Source organism: Aulonocara stuartgranti, assembly GCF_965226115.1.
Source record: "Aulonocara stuartgranti genome assembly, chromosome: 5".
NCBI lineage: Eukaryota > Metazoa > Chordata > Actinopteri > Cichliformes > Cichlidae > Aulonocara > Aulonocara stuartgranti.
In genome coordinates, this window is record NC_138943.1 from 9,756,638 (window position 1) to 9,770,929 (window position 14,292).

Here is a 14,292-nt window from a genome sequence, read left to right on the forward strand (position 1 = left end):
TATGAAACTGCCTCCAATACTGGTTAATTTAGAAGCTGTGTTTGTGAATTCCCTTTTTCCGTAGTTGGCAACAAGTAAAACCCTAACTCAACAGACCATTTGGGGAAATCAAATGGATTTTAAAAAATTAAAGACAATTCTCATTACCTTGTGAGGACTACTGTAGATTTACGCTGGTGAGTTGCTTTAGCATTTAAATGTGTGGGAGGGAGAAAGGGATGGGACTATAAATTATCTCCACCCTTTCAGAGCATAATTACATGCAAGTTCTTTCTCTGCGCAGAGTGTATGTGAAACTGGAAATGGGCTGTTAGTATTACTCTAGATATTCTGCGGGAGAAATAAATAAATAAAAATACTGTTGATGCCAGAACTGACCTGGGTATTTAGGTAAAACAGAAGCAATGAGTCATCCAAGGCAATGTCTGAAGGGATGTGTCTAACTCCCATTCCATTAGGTGTTTAATTACAGAGAATCAAAGTGTTTAATTAGGAAGAATCAAAGATGCTTATGTTTGATGGTCCACCATCTGCGTCTGCCTCCCTTTTTCCCACTTGCCTGCTGCCTTCCAGTGTAGCTCTGTTTCACCCACTGTTAGCTAGTTAGTCTCTCTACTGTGCTGCTGATGCCCGTGTGTCACATGACACCCTTGGGTTATGAGAAATCTTCAACACAACACGTCTTACCAAAGAACGGCTGTATTTGCCTCTGAGCCACACGATGGTGCTATAACAACACGTCACTCTCGCTGTCTTTTAAGTCCTTGCCTTTACAGTCTGTATGGTGAGGAACTTAATTGTACATGAAGAAACAATGAGGGATTTAATATTTGCATCATTCTTATGCATATTCAGTTGTTAATGTAATCAACACAGTAAAATAAACCACACATATTTAGATTGAGCTTGTATTATTCTATTACTTTTTACAAGTCACACAAACAGCAGAATAGACATCTTAATAGAATTAGTCACTAAGTGTGGATTAATATTCACTGAATGACAAATTTCTAAATTCCTCTGATGTTTATAAAACAATAGATAACAAAGTGAAGATATCATTTGGTACAATGAGCTGAGGATGTTCTTAATCTTATTCACATTGAAAACAAATACACATCTTTCTTGCCACCATAGAAGGTGACTGAAATGACAGAAATAACTACAAGTCTGAGTGTTTCAGTGCAGTGACAAATGCTTTCGAAGCTTACCTATTTATATTGCATGGCATACCCATTTACATCATGTCATATCTAAAGAGCAACTGTAAGTAATGACGTTGTATTCAGGCCACTGTGTAAAATATATTTGTGCCCTACACAAGGGGACACAGTAATAGATTAAAATTATATTGTTAAATTCTTGTTCAGTTAGCGCTGAATGATTTCGTTTACTCTGATGCTTTTTTATGAATTATCTTTGGATTAAAGAGATTAAGCATCTGGGATGATATAAAACTAACATAATAGCAAGAAGAAGTTGCAAATCAAAGTAGCAAACAGTTTCAATGGCAGCACATCCTGTGTAAATCTAGGTAAACAGTAGTTTGACTACCATTAAGAGTCTTATAATTTACATCTATTGCCAAGAATGAGACATGAGGAAAACACAATTCTTTCTGTAATACGCAATCCAATAAAAAGAAAGTACTTTTAGAAACAGATGCTTTCTTGCTTTGTGGAAAGGGAATCTTTATAACACTTCAAAAATGATAGAAAAGTGGTTGCAATTTTGCAATGAAATTTGGGGCTGGGCTGAGTTGAACATAAACCTGACCGAAGCAAAACTCACCCAGGCAACAATAAACTTGATGTAAAGCATGCTCTTGTAAGGATACTCAATCACAATCTAATCTTACCATCAATGGAAAATTGAATCCTCATTACACACTAGTCTGCTGAGGCTTCTTATCAGGTAGTGAAAGAATAAAGGGGAAAAGTGTGCCCTTGGCTGCAGAGAGTATGCTCAAATCCTCATCTATGAAAGCAGGAGAGATCTCATCAGCCTCGAACTTCATGGTGAAGTGGCGACTGACACAATATATTGTGTCATTCATCGCGACACACTGAAACGCAGGGCAATGCAGAATCCGTTTGGAGCTGCACTCATACCACAGTCGGGCCACCGTATGGTAGCGGTACACACTGACACCCAGGACTGGGTTGACATCAAACCGATACAAAAATCTTCCCACAGCCACAATATCTACAGTCTTGTATTTGCTGCCTACTATGAGACTTGGCCTCCAGGTGTCAGTTTTGGGGTTGTAGCGTAGTAGCATGTATTTAAGAGTTCCTCCAGAAACAAAAAGCTCTCCATCGCACACTGTCACATGGTGTGCCACAGCGAATGTATCATTAGGCAGAGGAGCCACAAATGTCCATCTGTCCAATCGTGGGTCGTAGCGCTCCACTGTGGAGAGGCACTCTCCTCCAATTGCATAAATGTAGCCCTCCAGTGCTGCCAGTTTGCAGCGGGGCCTGGCTTCATTCATAGGACTGATCTCTTTCCAAATGGATGTCAAAGGATTGTAGCAGAACACTCGCTTTGAGGGTGTCATTTCTCTGTCAGTGCCTTGGCAGCCCACTGCCACGAATAAGTAGTTATCCATTGTGCACATAGCACAGGCTTTAGAGATGACCTCCTGTGGGATTAGGCAGAGTGTATGCCAAGTGTCTTTGTAGTCATCATAATAGTACACTGCGCTTGATGTCCTCCTCTGCTCTGATGTTGCTCTGCGCCCTTCAGTGTTGCTGACCCAATCTTGAGGATCCATGTCTGCAACCATGACAAACCTCTTCCCCCTCATTCTTTGCCTCTGGATTTGTTCCCGCTCACCAGCCATTAGCCGCCCATAAAGGCTGGGATCCCTGAGCACATGGAGGTAGTTATCAGACATGACCCCCAGGGCTGCTTTCTGCAAAGATGTCTGGCCATGTTTCTTAGCAAGGCACAGTGTCTCCAAACAATTACCCAGATCAAGCTTACTCTTTAAGACTTCTAAATCTGTGTCATCAAGAATTTTTGCTTGAAAGTCTAAAAATGGAGCCCCTTCTGCAGTCTCTCTATCTATCCCCTCCTTCACATTAAGGATTTTGCTGTCAGTAGCAGGACTGATAATTGGGTGAACAGAGAGAGATTCATCGCCAGCTATAGCCCGAGAGTGGGTCACTGGAGTTGAGGCTCTTGAAGTTAGAAAGGGGATCGAAAGCTCAGACTCCTGTGCTGCAGACAGATAGCTCTCTTTGCGTAAGAGTACAGGCCTTGGGGGTTTTCTCAGCTTGAGGCACCCTGGCGAGGAAGCATCTTTAACAGTGCTTTGTGGTGAAACCAGATCACGAATAGTGATGGGGTTTAAAGACGATGGAGACTCTCTGAAACTGCTGCCATGGCTTCCAAACTCCCCTGGCTTTGATTCAAAGTCCCTCTCATACTGAGAAAGTACCGTATTAATATCTGTAATAGAGTGAGAAGATGACTCAACATAGTAATCATATATCTTTCCACGCACAACCTGGTCTCCTGTCCCTTCTAGCACTATGTTTGCATCTTCCACTTTGACCTCTGCCTTGGAGAGGAAGCTGGAGTAGGACCCTTTGCTCTCCAGGTCCTGTCTTAACTCTCGGCCCACACCCACACTTCTCTCCAGCTTCTGCAAAATGCAAGGGGAGCGCCGCCCCGTTGTACTGACCATCCCACTCTCTGTTGGATCAGGGAGTTTCAGAGCAGATCCAAACATAACATTACTGGTGGCAACCTGTCCCTGCTTCTCATAAGTGATTATCTCTTCATCCATGCTGGTATCGTGGTCATCGTTTGTTGCAAACACATCCTCACTTGTTTTAACCTGATGTGTCAGGTCATCTGAATCTGCTAGCAACGATCTGGATTGCTGGCCCGCATCATCTGTCTCATGTTTTGTTGAGCTTTGATGTTGAAGTGTTGTCTCGCAGTTTTGGCAGGTTGCATTTCCTGGCTCTTTGTCTTTGACATAGAGCTGGATTCTTCTTCGATGCCTGGAGCTGTAGAACCTGTAGCCCCAAGAAACCAGCAGCACTGCAGCCGCAGAGACACTAAGTTTCCACAGCAGCTGCATGTCGAACTGGACTCCCAAAAGCTCCGCAATGGGCATAGCTGTAGCAATGTTGGTGGCAATAGTTGGTTGGCTGATCCTATTGAGCGTTATTGTCAGTGCATCTCAGCTGATAGTAACTGTCTGGTTGTCAATGTAAGAGAGCTGCTGTGATCTGATGACTGTGCCTCCGTGCCCAAAGGATCAAGTGTAAAATGATAGCTCTTGAGGCACAATTTGCATCACTGGCTCTGCAGAGGCGGGGCCCTTTCATGCACCACCTGTGGCAAGTCACATGCAGCTTCAGTATCCATACACGGAATATGTAAATACGCCATAGATCAATATTTGGTTATGCAATTTGTTGACTCAACGAAGCCTTTTCCCACAACTATTCAAATGTTATGTTGTGTAATGAAAGAGTTAAAGTTACCGCAATACAAAGCCTTACTTTGCAGGGTTACGTTTCAGTTTCAGCATCTTGCTGTTTTCATGCATAGAATGTATTATGTACATTTCTAAAACAATTCCCCAAAATATTATGAGAGATAACTCTTCTTCACTTGCTTAAACATACTTCTAGCTCTCCAGAAGGAAATCATGGTTTGAATAAATGGCGGGGAGTAATGATACCTGACATTTATCAAATACTTATTAACCAGGATACATCTGTTTGCACAGCCATGCTCCATATTAAAGGTCCTTTCCCTGCCAGCGCAGATGCTTAAGTTAGTCTCTGTTAAGATGATCTGAAGATTAGTATCAGAGACTTAAATGGCAGTCACATGCTATTATAAACACAATAAAGTGTACAGAGCACCATCTGAACAATAAAAGCATGTGTAATGCAAATAAAATGGGAAGTCTTTGTACACATAACTTTGGGAGTGTCATTTATTTCTCTACACTATACTAGATTCAAACATGTATTTCTGCCTCATGGGAGATTTGTTGCTCAGTTGCTGCTGCCAAGCTGCCATTTGTATTGTTGATAACACAGCAGCGAGGCTGTGGTCAACAACAAAATAGTATTCATCTTAACAGCGTGTTTAGAAGCATTGTAAAGATGCATCACGTGAGGACTCGTACACAGGGTGTGTCAGATTTCCGAGCCCACACTGGCAATGTTTGGTCATCTGATAGGACAGCCTGCAGACAACAAAAAGGAAACTGGACTCTGCAAGCACATTTGCCTCCTGAATAATTCACAAATGCTCTGTGCAACCTCTTATCCTCACCACTGCTTCTAGCTTCAGGTGGAGCATTCAGAAGACGATTATCATGTGCATTGTAGTCATGTGCTTTCACTTCTTTCTTATAGAACGACAACATCTGACTGAAAATAAAGAAATAGATTCTTGCTTATGCACAATGTTTTTCTTTTGGATTAAAGAAAATGTGACAAAGCAGTGCATTTAAAGGCTCTTTTTTCTTATCTATTGCATATTTCTGGTCCACGATAATATGGTTATGAATTTAGTACTCATAGCTACTGGTAAGATGTGGACAACAGTAACACAGCCTTATCCACAAACTATTTAGGACAGACTTCTTCTGGCATGATGATTAAATTATATAAAGCCAATTGGCACATTGTATTGTATTCAGAAATGGACCCTTTTTTCTCACTTGAATGTAAAATGAGTGAGTGAAAGCAAAAAGCACAGAAGCCTCTTGAATAAAAATTACAATGATAGCCGAGTTAGAATACTATACAGTGGGTGGACAAGGATTTGTGCCCTTTGCTTCCCTTGCCAGATAAAATGTCATTCAAAGCACATATGACTGTTTGTTAATAATGTTTGTGCTCTGCAGCTCTCATCTCCCGTATGCAGTATGCAATATGGATAGTACTTTGGCAAGGTGAGCTGATATACCAAACAGATAGGTCTATCCTTTCGGTTCACCTAAGCTTCAAAATCTCTCCTCTTACCTCCCACCTGGTTTAAACCTTAATCCCTTAATACATGTTGGGTCCTTAGAATAGCTTAAATTGCAATTCTTGTGAAGTCCAAAAAATGCAGGATTACATTGCATTAAGCTATCTTTCACTGAAAGGCCAGAAGAGTTAATGGCAATGTCAGAATCTCCTTCTAAAACCACGTTGAGGTCCATATCATTAGAAAAAATCAAAAAGACGTCTTTTTCTCCACAGAGTCGATCAGCACACGTTCTTATACATTATGGTGGGATTTTATTTAAATAATTTCAACAGTTCTTTCAACCACCTTGATTAGCATGTGTCTTCGGTATGAGTAATAATGCTGCATATCGCCTGTACACAGCATTAAAAGGCAGGACAATAAAAATAATTTGTGAAACACTGTTTTAAGCAAAGTCAAGGCTTTTGAGTTTTGTCATCTCTCCATTTTAATAGAGGTGAAATGAAACAAATGCAACAACCCTGTTTACACAAGCTGCCTCAGGTGAACTCCTCCCTGGGATGGCGGCTAAAATGATCCTACTAGTACTGTAAATGTCTGGGTAAGAGTTACGTATTGTACACAATGTAGGTCACTTAAGATAGTATGTCACAAGTAAATAACTGGATTACAGGCCAGTGACAATGAGTTGCAGTGCTGTCATTTGCAACACACCAAAAGGAGAAAGAATCTTCAAACGTCACATGCACCACAACCCCAAAACAGCAGACATATGTTAGATACTTTTTACTCTGTCCTTGGAGACCTGCCATATAGATATAAAAAGCCAAAATGAGAAACAAAAAGGCTGTTAATGTTTCCATCCTTTTCAGCCAAGAATTATCTCTGAAAACAGAGTTGAATGAAGTACAAACAAGGGTGGAGGAGTGTAAACTCCAATTATTTCAGCAACCATCCCTCACCATAACCCATATAACCTCTTTTAATTATTTTTCAGTATTTACACTGATGTACACAAAATACACTCAAAATGAGATTTTTTTTCTAGTTTCTGCATTTAAATCCTCTCGTACATTCTGAGCCATCAGAAAGAAAACAAAAGAAAAGAAAAAAAGAAATTTGTATATTAATAAAAAAGCGTCTCCACTTCGAGCATCTGTATTTATTCTCCCATGGTTTATCAGCTTGCTCTCAGTCAGGTACATCCCAGGATATGTAGCAGGTGTGGTTGATGTGGTGTCGCAGTCTAAAATCAGTTCCATTTTTCATATCTCAGTACCAATTTCAGTACCAATAATATTGTGAGTCAATAAAATAAAATCCAAATGCTTTTTTTCTTTTCCATTTCAAATCAACTGATTTTATTGGTCAACAGGCAGACGTGGGACAAGAAACGAAAAAAAGGTGTAACTGGGCGGGGCTATATAGGAGGTGGTTACCGTCATGTTCATCATGTTGTTCTTTTCATATCATTATCTTGGTTATTATTTTTGTTACAAAAACAGTGTAGAGCCATCGTGTGGTGGCACTGTTTCCTGATCGACTGACGTATGCAGGGTCTGTTGATGACTGGAGAAGGCTTGTGGGACTGTGGGAATTAAGTTTTGTGTGATTGTGTGTGTGTGTGTTACTGTGTGCATGTGTTGATGTTACATAAGAAGGGCAAGTATGTGTGAGCGAGAACGTCTTGGATGAGAGGTTTCACGTCAGTTCCACTGTCACTGTGAGGACAAGTGCCATCCACGTTAATCCGAGCATATCCATGCGGGGGGCTTCATCTACAAAACCAAAGAAAACGACAATCAGACCGTTTCATTCATCGTTTTGATGTATTGTAGTGCATTAATAATAAATTTAAAAACACAAAGCAATTGTTCATCCCACTGAGCAATTCTTCTGAATTATACTCGTGCTTGAAGTGGCTAAATATGTTATTTACAGTAAAATAGGAATTTCATCAAGAAGGGATTTTTAAGGGCATTGAACTGTTCTATGTTTTCACTCAACTGAAAACAATTAAATAAACAAGACCATATTGTGATGGGATCATAACAGCTGCCAGTGAGTTCTCCCACCAGGCCTATTGTGGAAAATATTTTTATGTTTATAAACCAGATAAAGACACCTATGAGACTTACAAATACATTAAGAATGCAAAAGACTGTGTTATCAGAGCTTAAAGCGGCTCAAGGCCTACTCCAGGTGCCCTTTACCCAGTACTCACGGGTGACATGACACCAATCTTCACAACCGATCCCAACTATACACCTGTAAAATTTTGGGACTGTATCTTGCACGGCTGTCCACATACCCATCTGAAAGTACTTCAAACCACTTATTTGACAGTTCCACCTATAGTAGGCATCCCCAGGACCACATTTTGCCATGACACACAGACAGTTAGACAGACTTACAAGGTGAAAACAATAGTGGCCATGCTGCTGTAGCTTATAAAATTGTTTATGGCACACACATAAACTATTTTAACCTGATTGTTGCTTATAGACTGAGACTTTGCTTCATCAGAAAAACATTTCTTCTCTAAATGTCTCAACTCAGGGGCTTGAAATCACTTGAGGTACAGCTGCAATCAAAATTATTTAGCCCTGCTGAGCTGTTAAGGGTTTATCTATTAAACCTTCCAAAGATGTTTATAAATTTTTATAAATCACATTTGAGTCGAGAGATGTAATCAAAATAACATGTTTAAAATGTTTAACATCTTATGTAGGTGGATGACATTTTTGAAATACATCCATTCATTAATTTTCGTAACTGTGTTTAATTCAGAGTGAAATATAGAAATGTAGATGAGAATGATTCAATTATTTCATAAAACTGTTGTTTTTAAATAACTTACTATTAAACTTACCACATGTCAGGATATAATTAAACTATTGGGAACTAAAATGCTATAACAGCACCTGAATTTGCTTCAGCTGTGATAAAGATGTACCAAAATCTTGTCTCAGCACGTGCTCCAGCTGTGTAATCAACTTGGCAACCTGAGTTATTGTTTTAAAGGGTAACAGTTATTTCACCAAAGTGTATTAGTTAAAGACATGAAAGGCCCAGACAAGAAGACATCACCAACAAGACAAGCACGCATGGATGTGGTTGCCTTTAGCTGTTGCAGAAAAGGGAAAAATCGACTGTGACTGACATTACGGATTTGGTGAAATACCAGGCGATTTAGCCCAGGCACATGCCTGGTGGTCATCTCAGTCCCCGGATATGAATCATCTTGAAAATCACTAGTTTGGGATTTAACAAAAGCACAGGAAGAATGGACTAGCAGTCAAAAAAGAGAGGTACCGGAAGCCTGTGAGAAACTACACAGAAACACTTATTGGAGATCTAAAGTCGAGGGATCCTATTAAAAGCTGCCTGCTATCGGATCTTTAAAGAGAAATTTCAATTTATATTTAGCACTATTAGCAAAGTCAACATTATGTTTCAAGATTCGTAGTAATATAGATTAATGTATTAGTCCTTCTTTAACTGTTAAAAACTTTATTTGACACATGTATTCATTAGATTTTGACACATTACTCCAACTTCTTGCTGCTTAAGAGGGTTAAATGATTTCCTATTGCAGCTGAGTAATAGTAAATCCCTGTTTTCCCCTGCTTTTGAAGTGCTAAATTATATGATACAGCAATGACATAAAATCCAAAAATCCCTGTTTGATCTCGCTAACAGTTAAGCTGAATATAAACATTGGTCTTTATTTCTCATTCTTGAAAAATTAAATGCCTGGATATGGTGAACAATACTTCTATTTACAGTGTTTGCGCTTTTCATTTAACAGCATTGTACTACATTACAGAAGAGAAGTCATGAAAGAAACTTGCTTTGTGCAGCTAAAGCTTTCTGAACCTCCCTTGTGGCTGCTGAGGGAGGAAAGTTGTGAACGACCGTGGGTGTGTCTTTGCTGATATAACCGGCAATTTGTCCCAGTAGTGCCAAGACTGTGGCTACAATCACTCTCACTATGAGAGGATGACCACACTGTGTGCGGTAAGATTGAGGTTCAAAATTTAATCTGGTTAGGCCTGTTAGATAACACAGCAAGCGATTCTGAAGGATCCACCCGCTCCACCCACTGACAAATGTTAATTAGTAAGAGTTAAATCAAAAAGAGTTTCACAAATTAATCAGGATTCCATGATAAATCACTTCTGAAGGTTAATTTCAGGAGAACTCTAGAGTGCCATCTGACATTTTACATACATTAAATTCCACTTTATTTATGCAAGTCACATAACATCAGACAATAACAACTGGATCTTTTCAATAAATACCTCATCTCATTTGGTAATGAGCTCACCCAACCATAAGATCATCATCTGAGGTTCTATTCCAGTCTACAGTCATGGATGCAAGTCACCCAGCCATCTGTTTACCTTCAGTTTTTGGCTCAGACCTCAATGCATTTCTGCCAACCTGATTTTTTTTAGACAACTGGGACTGATTTCTGTGGCAACATGTTTTTAAAAAAAAGAAGGATGACTTTACCTCAGATATACTGGCTCTAAAATGTCAGCTGGAATCATAATGCTTTCTTTTCACACGAATACTTTGACTCCAGAGAAGGTTTAAGTTAAGTTAGCTGGCTTTACAAATCGGCTCGACATTTCTGACAGTGGCTTTGACGCATCCGTTTGTATGCCCACCAGTCTGAATCCTTTCTGATCTGACTTGTGTTCTAATAAAGGTTTTTGGAAAATGTATATTATGTGATTACTACACACGGCTCTTGCAATATTGCTATTTTTGACTCGGTGAATGCAAAGTCCGTCAGCTATGACTTGTATTGAATCTTGCCTTATGGTTAAACAGCTGTGTCTCAGCAAAGCAGATGCATTTTGCACCATAGGGCGACAATTCCAAACTTGTGATGCTTCTACCACCCTTGACTGACTGGTAGAGTTTTATGTGACAGGAAACATGTCACATTTTTATTCAAAATTCACTCATCTATTAAATTCCGTTCATTGCAACATCATGTAGCTTGACAATTTGTTTCAGAGACTAGTATTCTTGTCTATGACAGACTTGACTGACTGGCAGATGTGGCGCTTCCTACTTGCACCAGATGAGGAGTCCAGCATTCAGGCATTAAGCTGCGGCACGTGTGTAGTGACCTCTTGGGGCTATGTTGTACCAATTTGACTTGCATGCAAGGCATGTCTGCGCGTCCATGCTGACCTGATTCTGTCCTTGCTGTGACACACCTGCTCCTGTGCTTACCATAGCATTTGCATTCCTAGATTTGCATCCTTAAGATAGGAAGGGAACAGGAGAGGAAGACGGGGGTGGCGGGGGGGAGGGGGGGGGGACAAATGGCAAAATGAAGAGTAAAAAAAATGGATAGTGGGAGAAAGGTTTATAGGAAACAGGAAAAAAATAGTAAAGTGCTGCTGGACTACAAGGCTGTTCAAATTTTGCCTGACTTTAAGCTTAAAGACAGCTCTGCATGCCATCTGCTTGGGAAGCTGTTCCCACTGTTTATTGGGACAAACATAGGCAGTGCACACATGCACTGAGGATTATACTTCAGGCAAATATATCATTCAGATGTGTTTTCCAGTTAAGCAAAATCAAATCCTTGCAAAAAATAATTATATATATATATATATATATATATATATATATATATATATATATATATATATATATACAATCAAATCCTTGCAAAAAATAATTATATATATATATATATATATATATATATATATATATATATATACATACATGCAAGGCATAACATAGGTTCTTTATTCCTTTTGCATCTAAAAGTAAGAGAAGTTACAATTTACAACAGCTAATAAATACACTCCTGTGTGAACTAATCCACAAATAGTGTCATGCTGTACTTCATCACTTTTCGGAGCATAGGGGGAAATTACACTAGAAAGAGTCTCCATATGTTTAACTGAGTTATCCCTATTTCTGTATCTAAACCCTGATTTCTGTCTCTATATGATTATGTTCTTATTTGAGTCTTGGTGAGTCATGATTCAGAAACCCACCAGTCAAGAATCCAGAGTCTGGCTTTTAACCAGCTCTGAATGTTTTCTTATACTACAGCATAATCTGCACTCCACATGAGGCCGACGTGATGGAAAATCTGCATCAAAAACAGAGATTGTGAGCTAGGCTCAAGAGAAAAAAACAGGAAAAATAAATATGATGGAGGAGGGAAAATAGAAAAAGCAGAGAGAGGGAAATAAGGTGGTGACAAAAGGAAAAGAGCTACCAAAAATGGATGAAGCACTAAGAGAAACTGGCACTGGGAGATAGAAAGTGAGTACAAAAGCCAGGGAGATAGAACTGAAAGACAAACAGAAAAAAATTAGAGCTAAAAGAGAGAGGGAGGGGCAAGAAAACAGGAAAGATGGAAAGGTTGTTGTCACAGCCCTGCGGCTTCTCCTGACAATCCCTCATCTTTACATATGATAATCTCAGAAGCCGCAAATGAGGCACCAATGCATATATGAAACACCGATAATCTCACACTTAGCCATAAGTGACAGGCACGGTTAGTCAGTGGAAGGGTTTGTTGCTTGCTGGTACTGAACATAGGCAAAGATTAATCCTGAATGAATCACTCTCATGCAGTGTATCTGGGGCAAAGTATTCAGGGCAGAATCAAAAAACATCCATCTGTCAATACGCTGAATGTCGAAACCGCAGTCAGCTAAAGAATTTGGTACTTTGATCAGTGCTACGTTTCTGCACACATTTTCTCACTGAACCGACTGCAGTGTCACAGTTGGTTCTCATATTACATACAGCATGTCTGAAAATGTGATGATCAAACAATACAGCCAGAATTATGAGATGCATTATTATGAAAAACACATACACTGAATGCTTGTCAGTTCTGTGGTTGAAATACTTACTGTTTAGATTCTGTGTGTTTTTCATCATGCTTGGATTTTCTGTTGAAAGGACAAAAAAAGAAAGATCAGGGAAACAATCAACCATTAATGTAGACACAGTTTATGTATAGAACTGAATTATATGCAAACAAAGAAGGAAAACTTCAGCAGCAATATCTGACAAAAGCTGTAGCTTTTAGTGACACTGAACTATGAAGTTCCTGTAGCACATGCTAAATGGCAGGTCCCCAGTCGGAAAGGCTGGGGCTGCAAATGGACCTGGGAACACACAGCACTGCAAAACAACAACCTAGACAAATTTTTAGCAGCACTGAGATCCGTGAACTAAAGCTGTGGCAAGGCAGTCTTAGAAAGACGTTTGGAGAAACCTACTGCACCTTTAATAAGCAGCACTGGTGTCTACCCTGCACAATCCTCTCTGACCATGTAGTTTCAAAGACCTCATAGGGATGAAGTAATTGCAAAAAAGGGAGCAGTGGGTTTTCAGAGCATTGGCAACAACCTTTAATTCCACTTTGTGAGCTATTTTTGGATGTTAGATGTTGTATATGAGCAGGTGGAAGCCACATATAAAGCACAGTGTGAAACTTTACTTGTTTCATTGCAACCATATTAAGATAGAAGCTCCTCTGAGATGCCCAGAGAAATTAGTGTCTGCACTCTCCATATGCACGCTTGTGTTTGCCTGCCCAGCACATTTGCATAGGCATACATATTTGCGTGTCTCTGCATGTGTGTGAAGTACAGTTGTCTGCCTGTGTGTTTGTCCCTACTGGGTTTCTCATTTCTCCTGACTCACTTCAAAGTAATCTGACTGGATATTATCACTGAGGGTGGCTAGAAGTGTACATCATCAAGACGTGAACGCTGCTTGTCATTGGCGGAGCGTCTCTATAGCAAGCTATCATTATACTCTATTATTCTTGATGATGTATACTGAACATTTAGTGAAGTGAGCAGAGCCCCCAAGTACTTCTATCTCTTCATCCCCCCTACCCCGGCAGGTGTCTCATCTCAAGGCCATGGGGGATGGTGCCAAGGTCACTTAATCACCATTTACTTCCCCTTAGAGTGAGTGAAGGCAATCTACAAGGAGAAGGCAGACAGATGGGCCATACTAGGCACATAGCCCATGACACCTGAGGATGCATCAGGGTGTTAAATAGACATTAGTGCACTTCCTAGCAAAACGCTTCTCAAGGTAACGCCCGCCTAAAGTGGCACTTTTCCCTTAAAGTGGCTTCTTATTAGACCTGCCCAGTAATTTGTACATTTGTGACACACTTAAACCCTGTTCAAAGGAGTGTTTCAGGTGCAGAGATAGAAAGAAATGAGGATAACATGAGGATAACATGTTCTTTGTTTCAGAGTTGCTCAAGTACAAAAATGGTGTCAAGCTGCATACTACACATTTCTAAACTTCCCAAAG

The 14,292-nt window shown here is 39.9% G+C and overlaps 2 protein-coding genes across 4 annotated transcripts in view; both read right to left on the minus strand.

Annotated features, from left to right (window-relative positions):
• Nucleotides 1-1,875: 1,875 nt before the first annotated feature.
• On the minus strand, nucleotides 1,876-4,531 carry klhdc7a (kelch domain containing 7A). The gene has a single exon (XM_082533153.1). It carries the CDS (start codon nucleotides 4,130-4,132, stop codon nucleotides 1,883-1,885), a length of 2,250 nt encoding a protein of 749 aa, XP_082389279.1. The 5' UTR covers nucleotides 4,133-4,531; the 3' UTR covers nucleotides 1,876-1,882.
• A 1,759-nt stretch (nucleotides 4,532-6,290) lies between these two features.
• The window catches only part of igsf21a (immunoglobin superfamily, member 21a), a 186,248-nt gene continuing 178,246 nt past the window's right edge, over nucleotides 6,291-14,292 (minus strand). For 2 of the 3 annotated variants that reach the window (XM_082532142.1, XM_082532143.1), the window contains 2 exons: nucleotides 12,864-12,902; nucleotides 6,293-7,733 (listed from right to left, as the gene is read on the minus strand). In XM_082532142.1, the coding sequence (XP_082388268.1) occupies nucleotides 7,657-7,733; nucleotides 12,864-12,902 (116 nt within the window). In that variant the 3' untranslated portion in view covers nucleotides 6,293-7,656. Of the gene's footprint in view, nucleotides 7,734-12,863; nucleotides 12,903-14,292 lie in introns of all 3 variants that reach the window. The other variant, XM_082532144.1, reaches the window with a different exon arrangement.

What these genes read in the sequence shown, in the direction of transcription:
- klhdc7a (XM_082533153.1), bottom strand. Translation starts at nt 4,132, where the DNA reads ATGCCCATTGCGGAGCTTTTGGGAGTCCAGTTCGACATGCAGCTGCTG.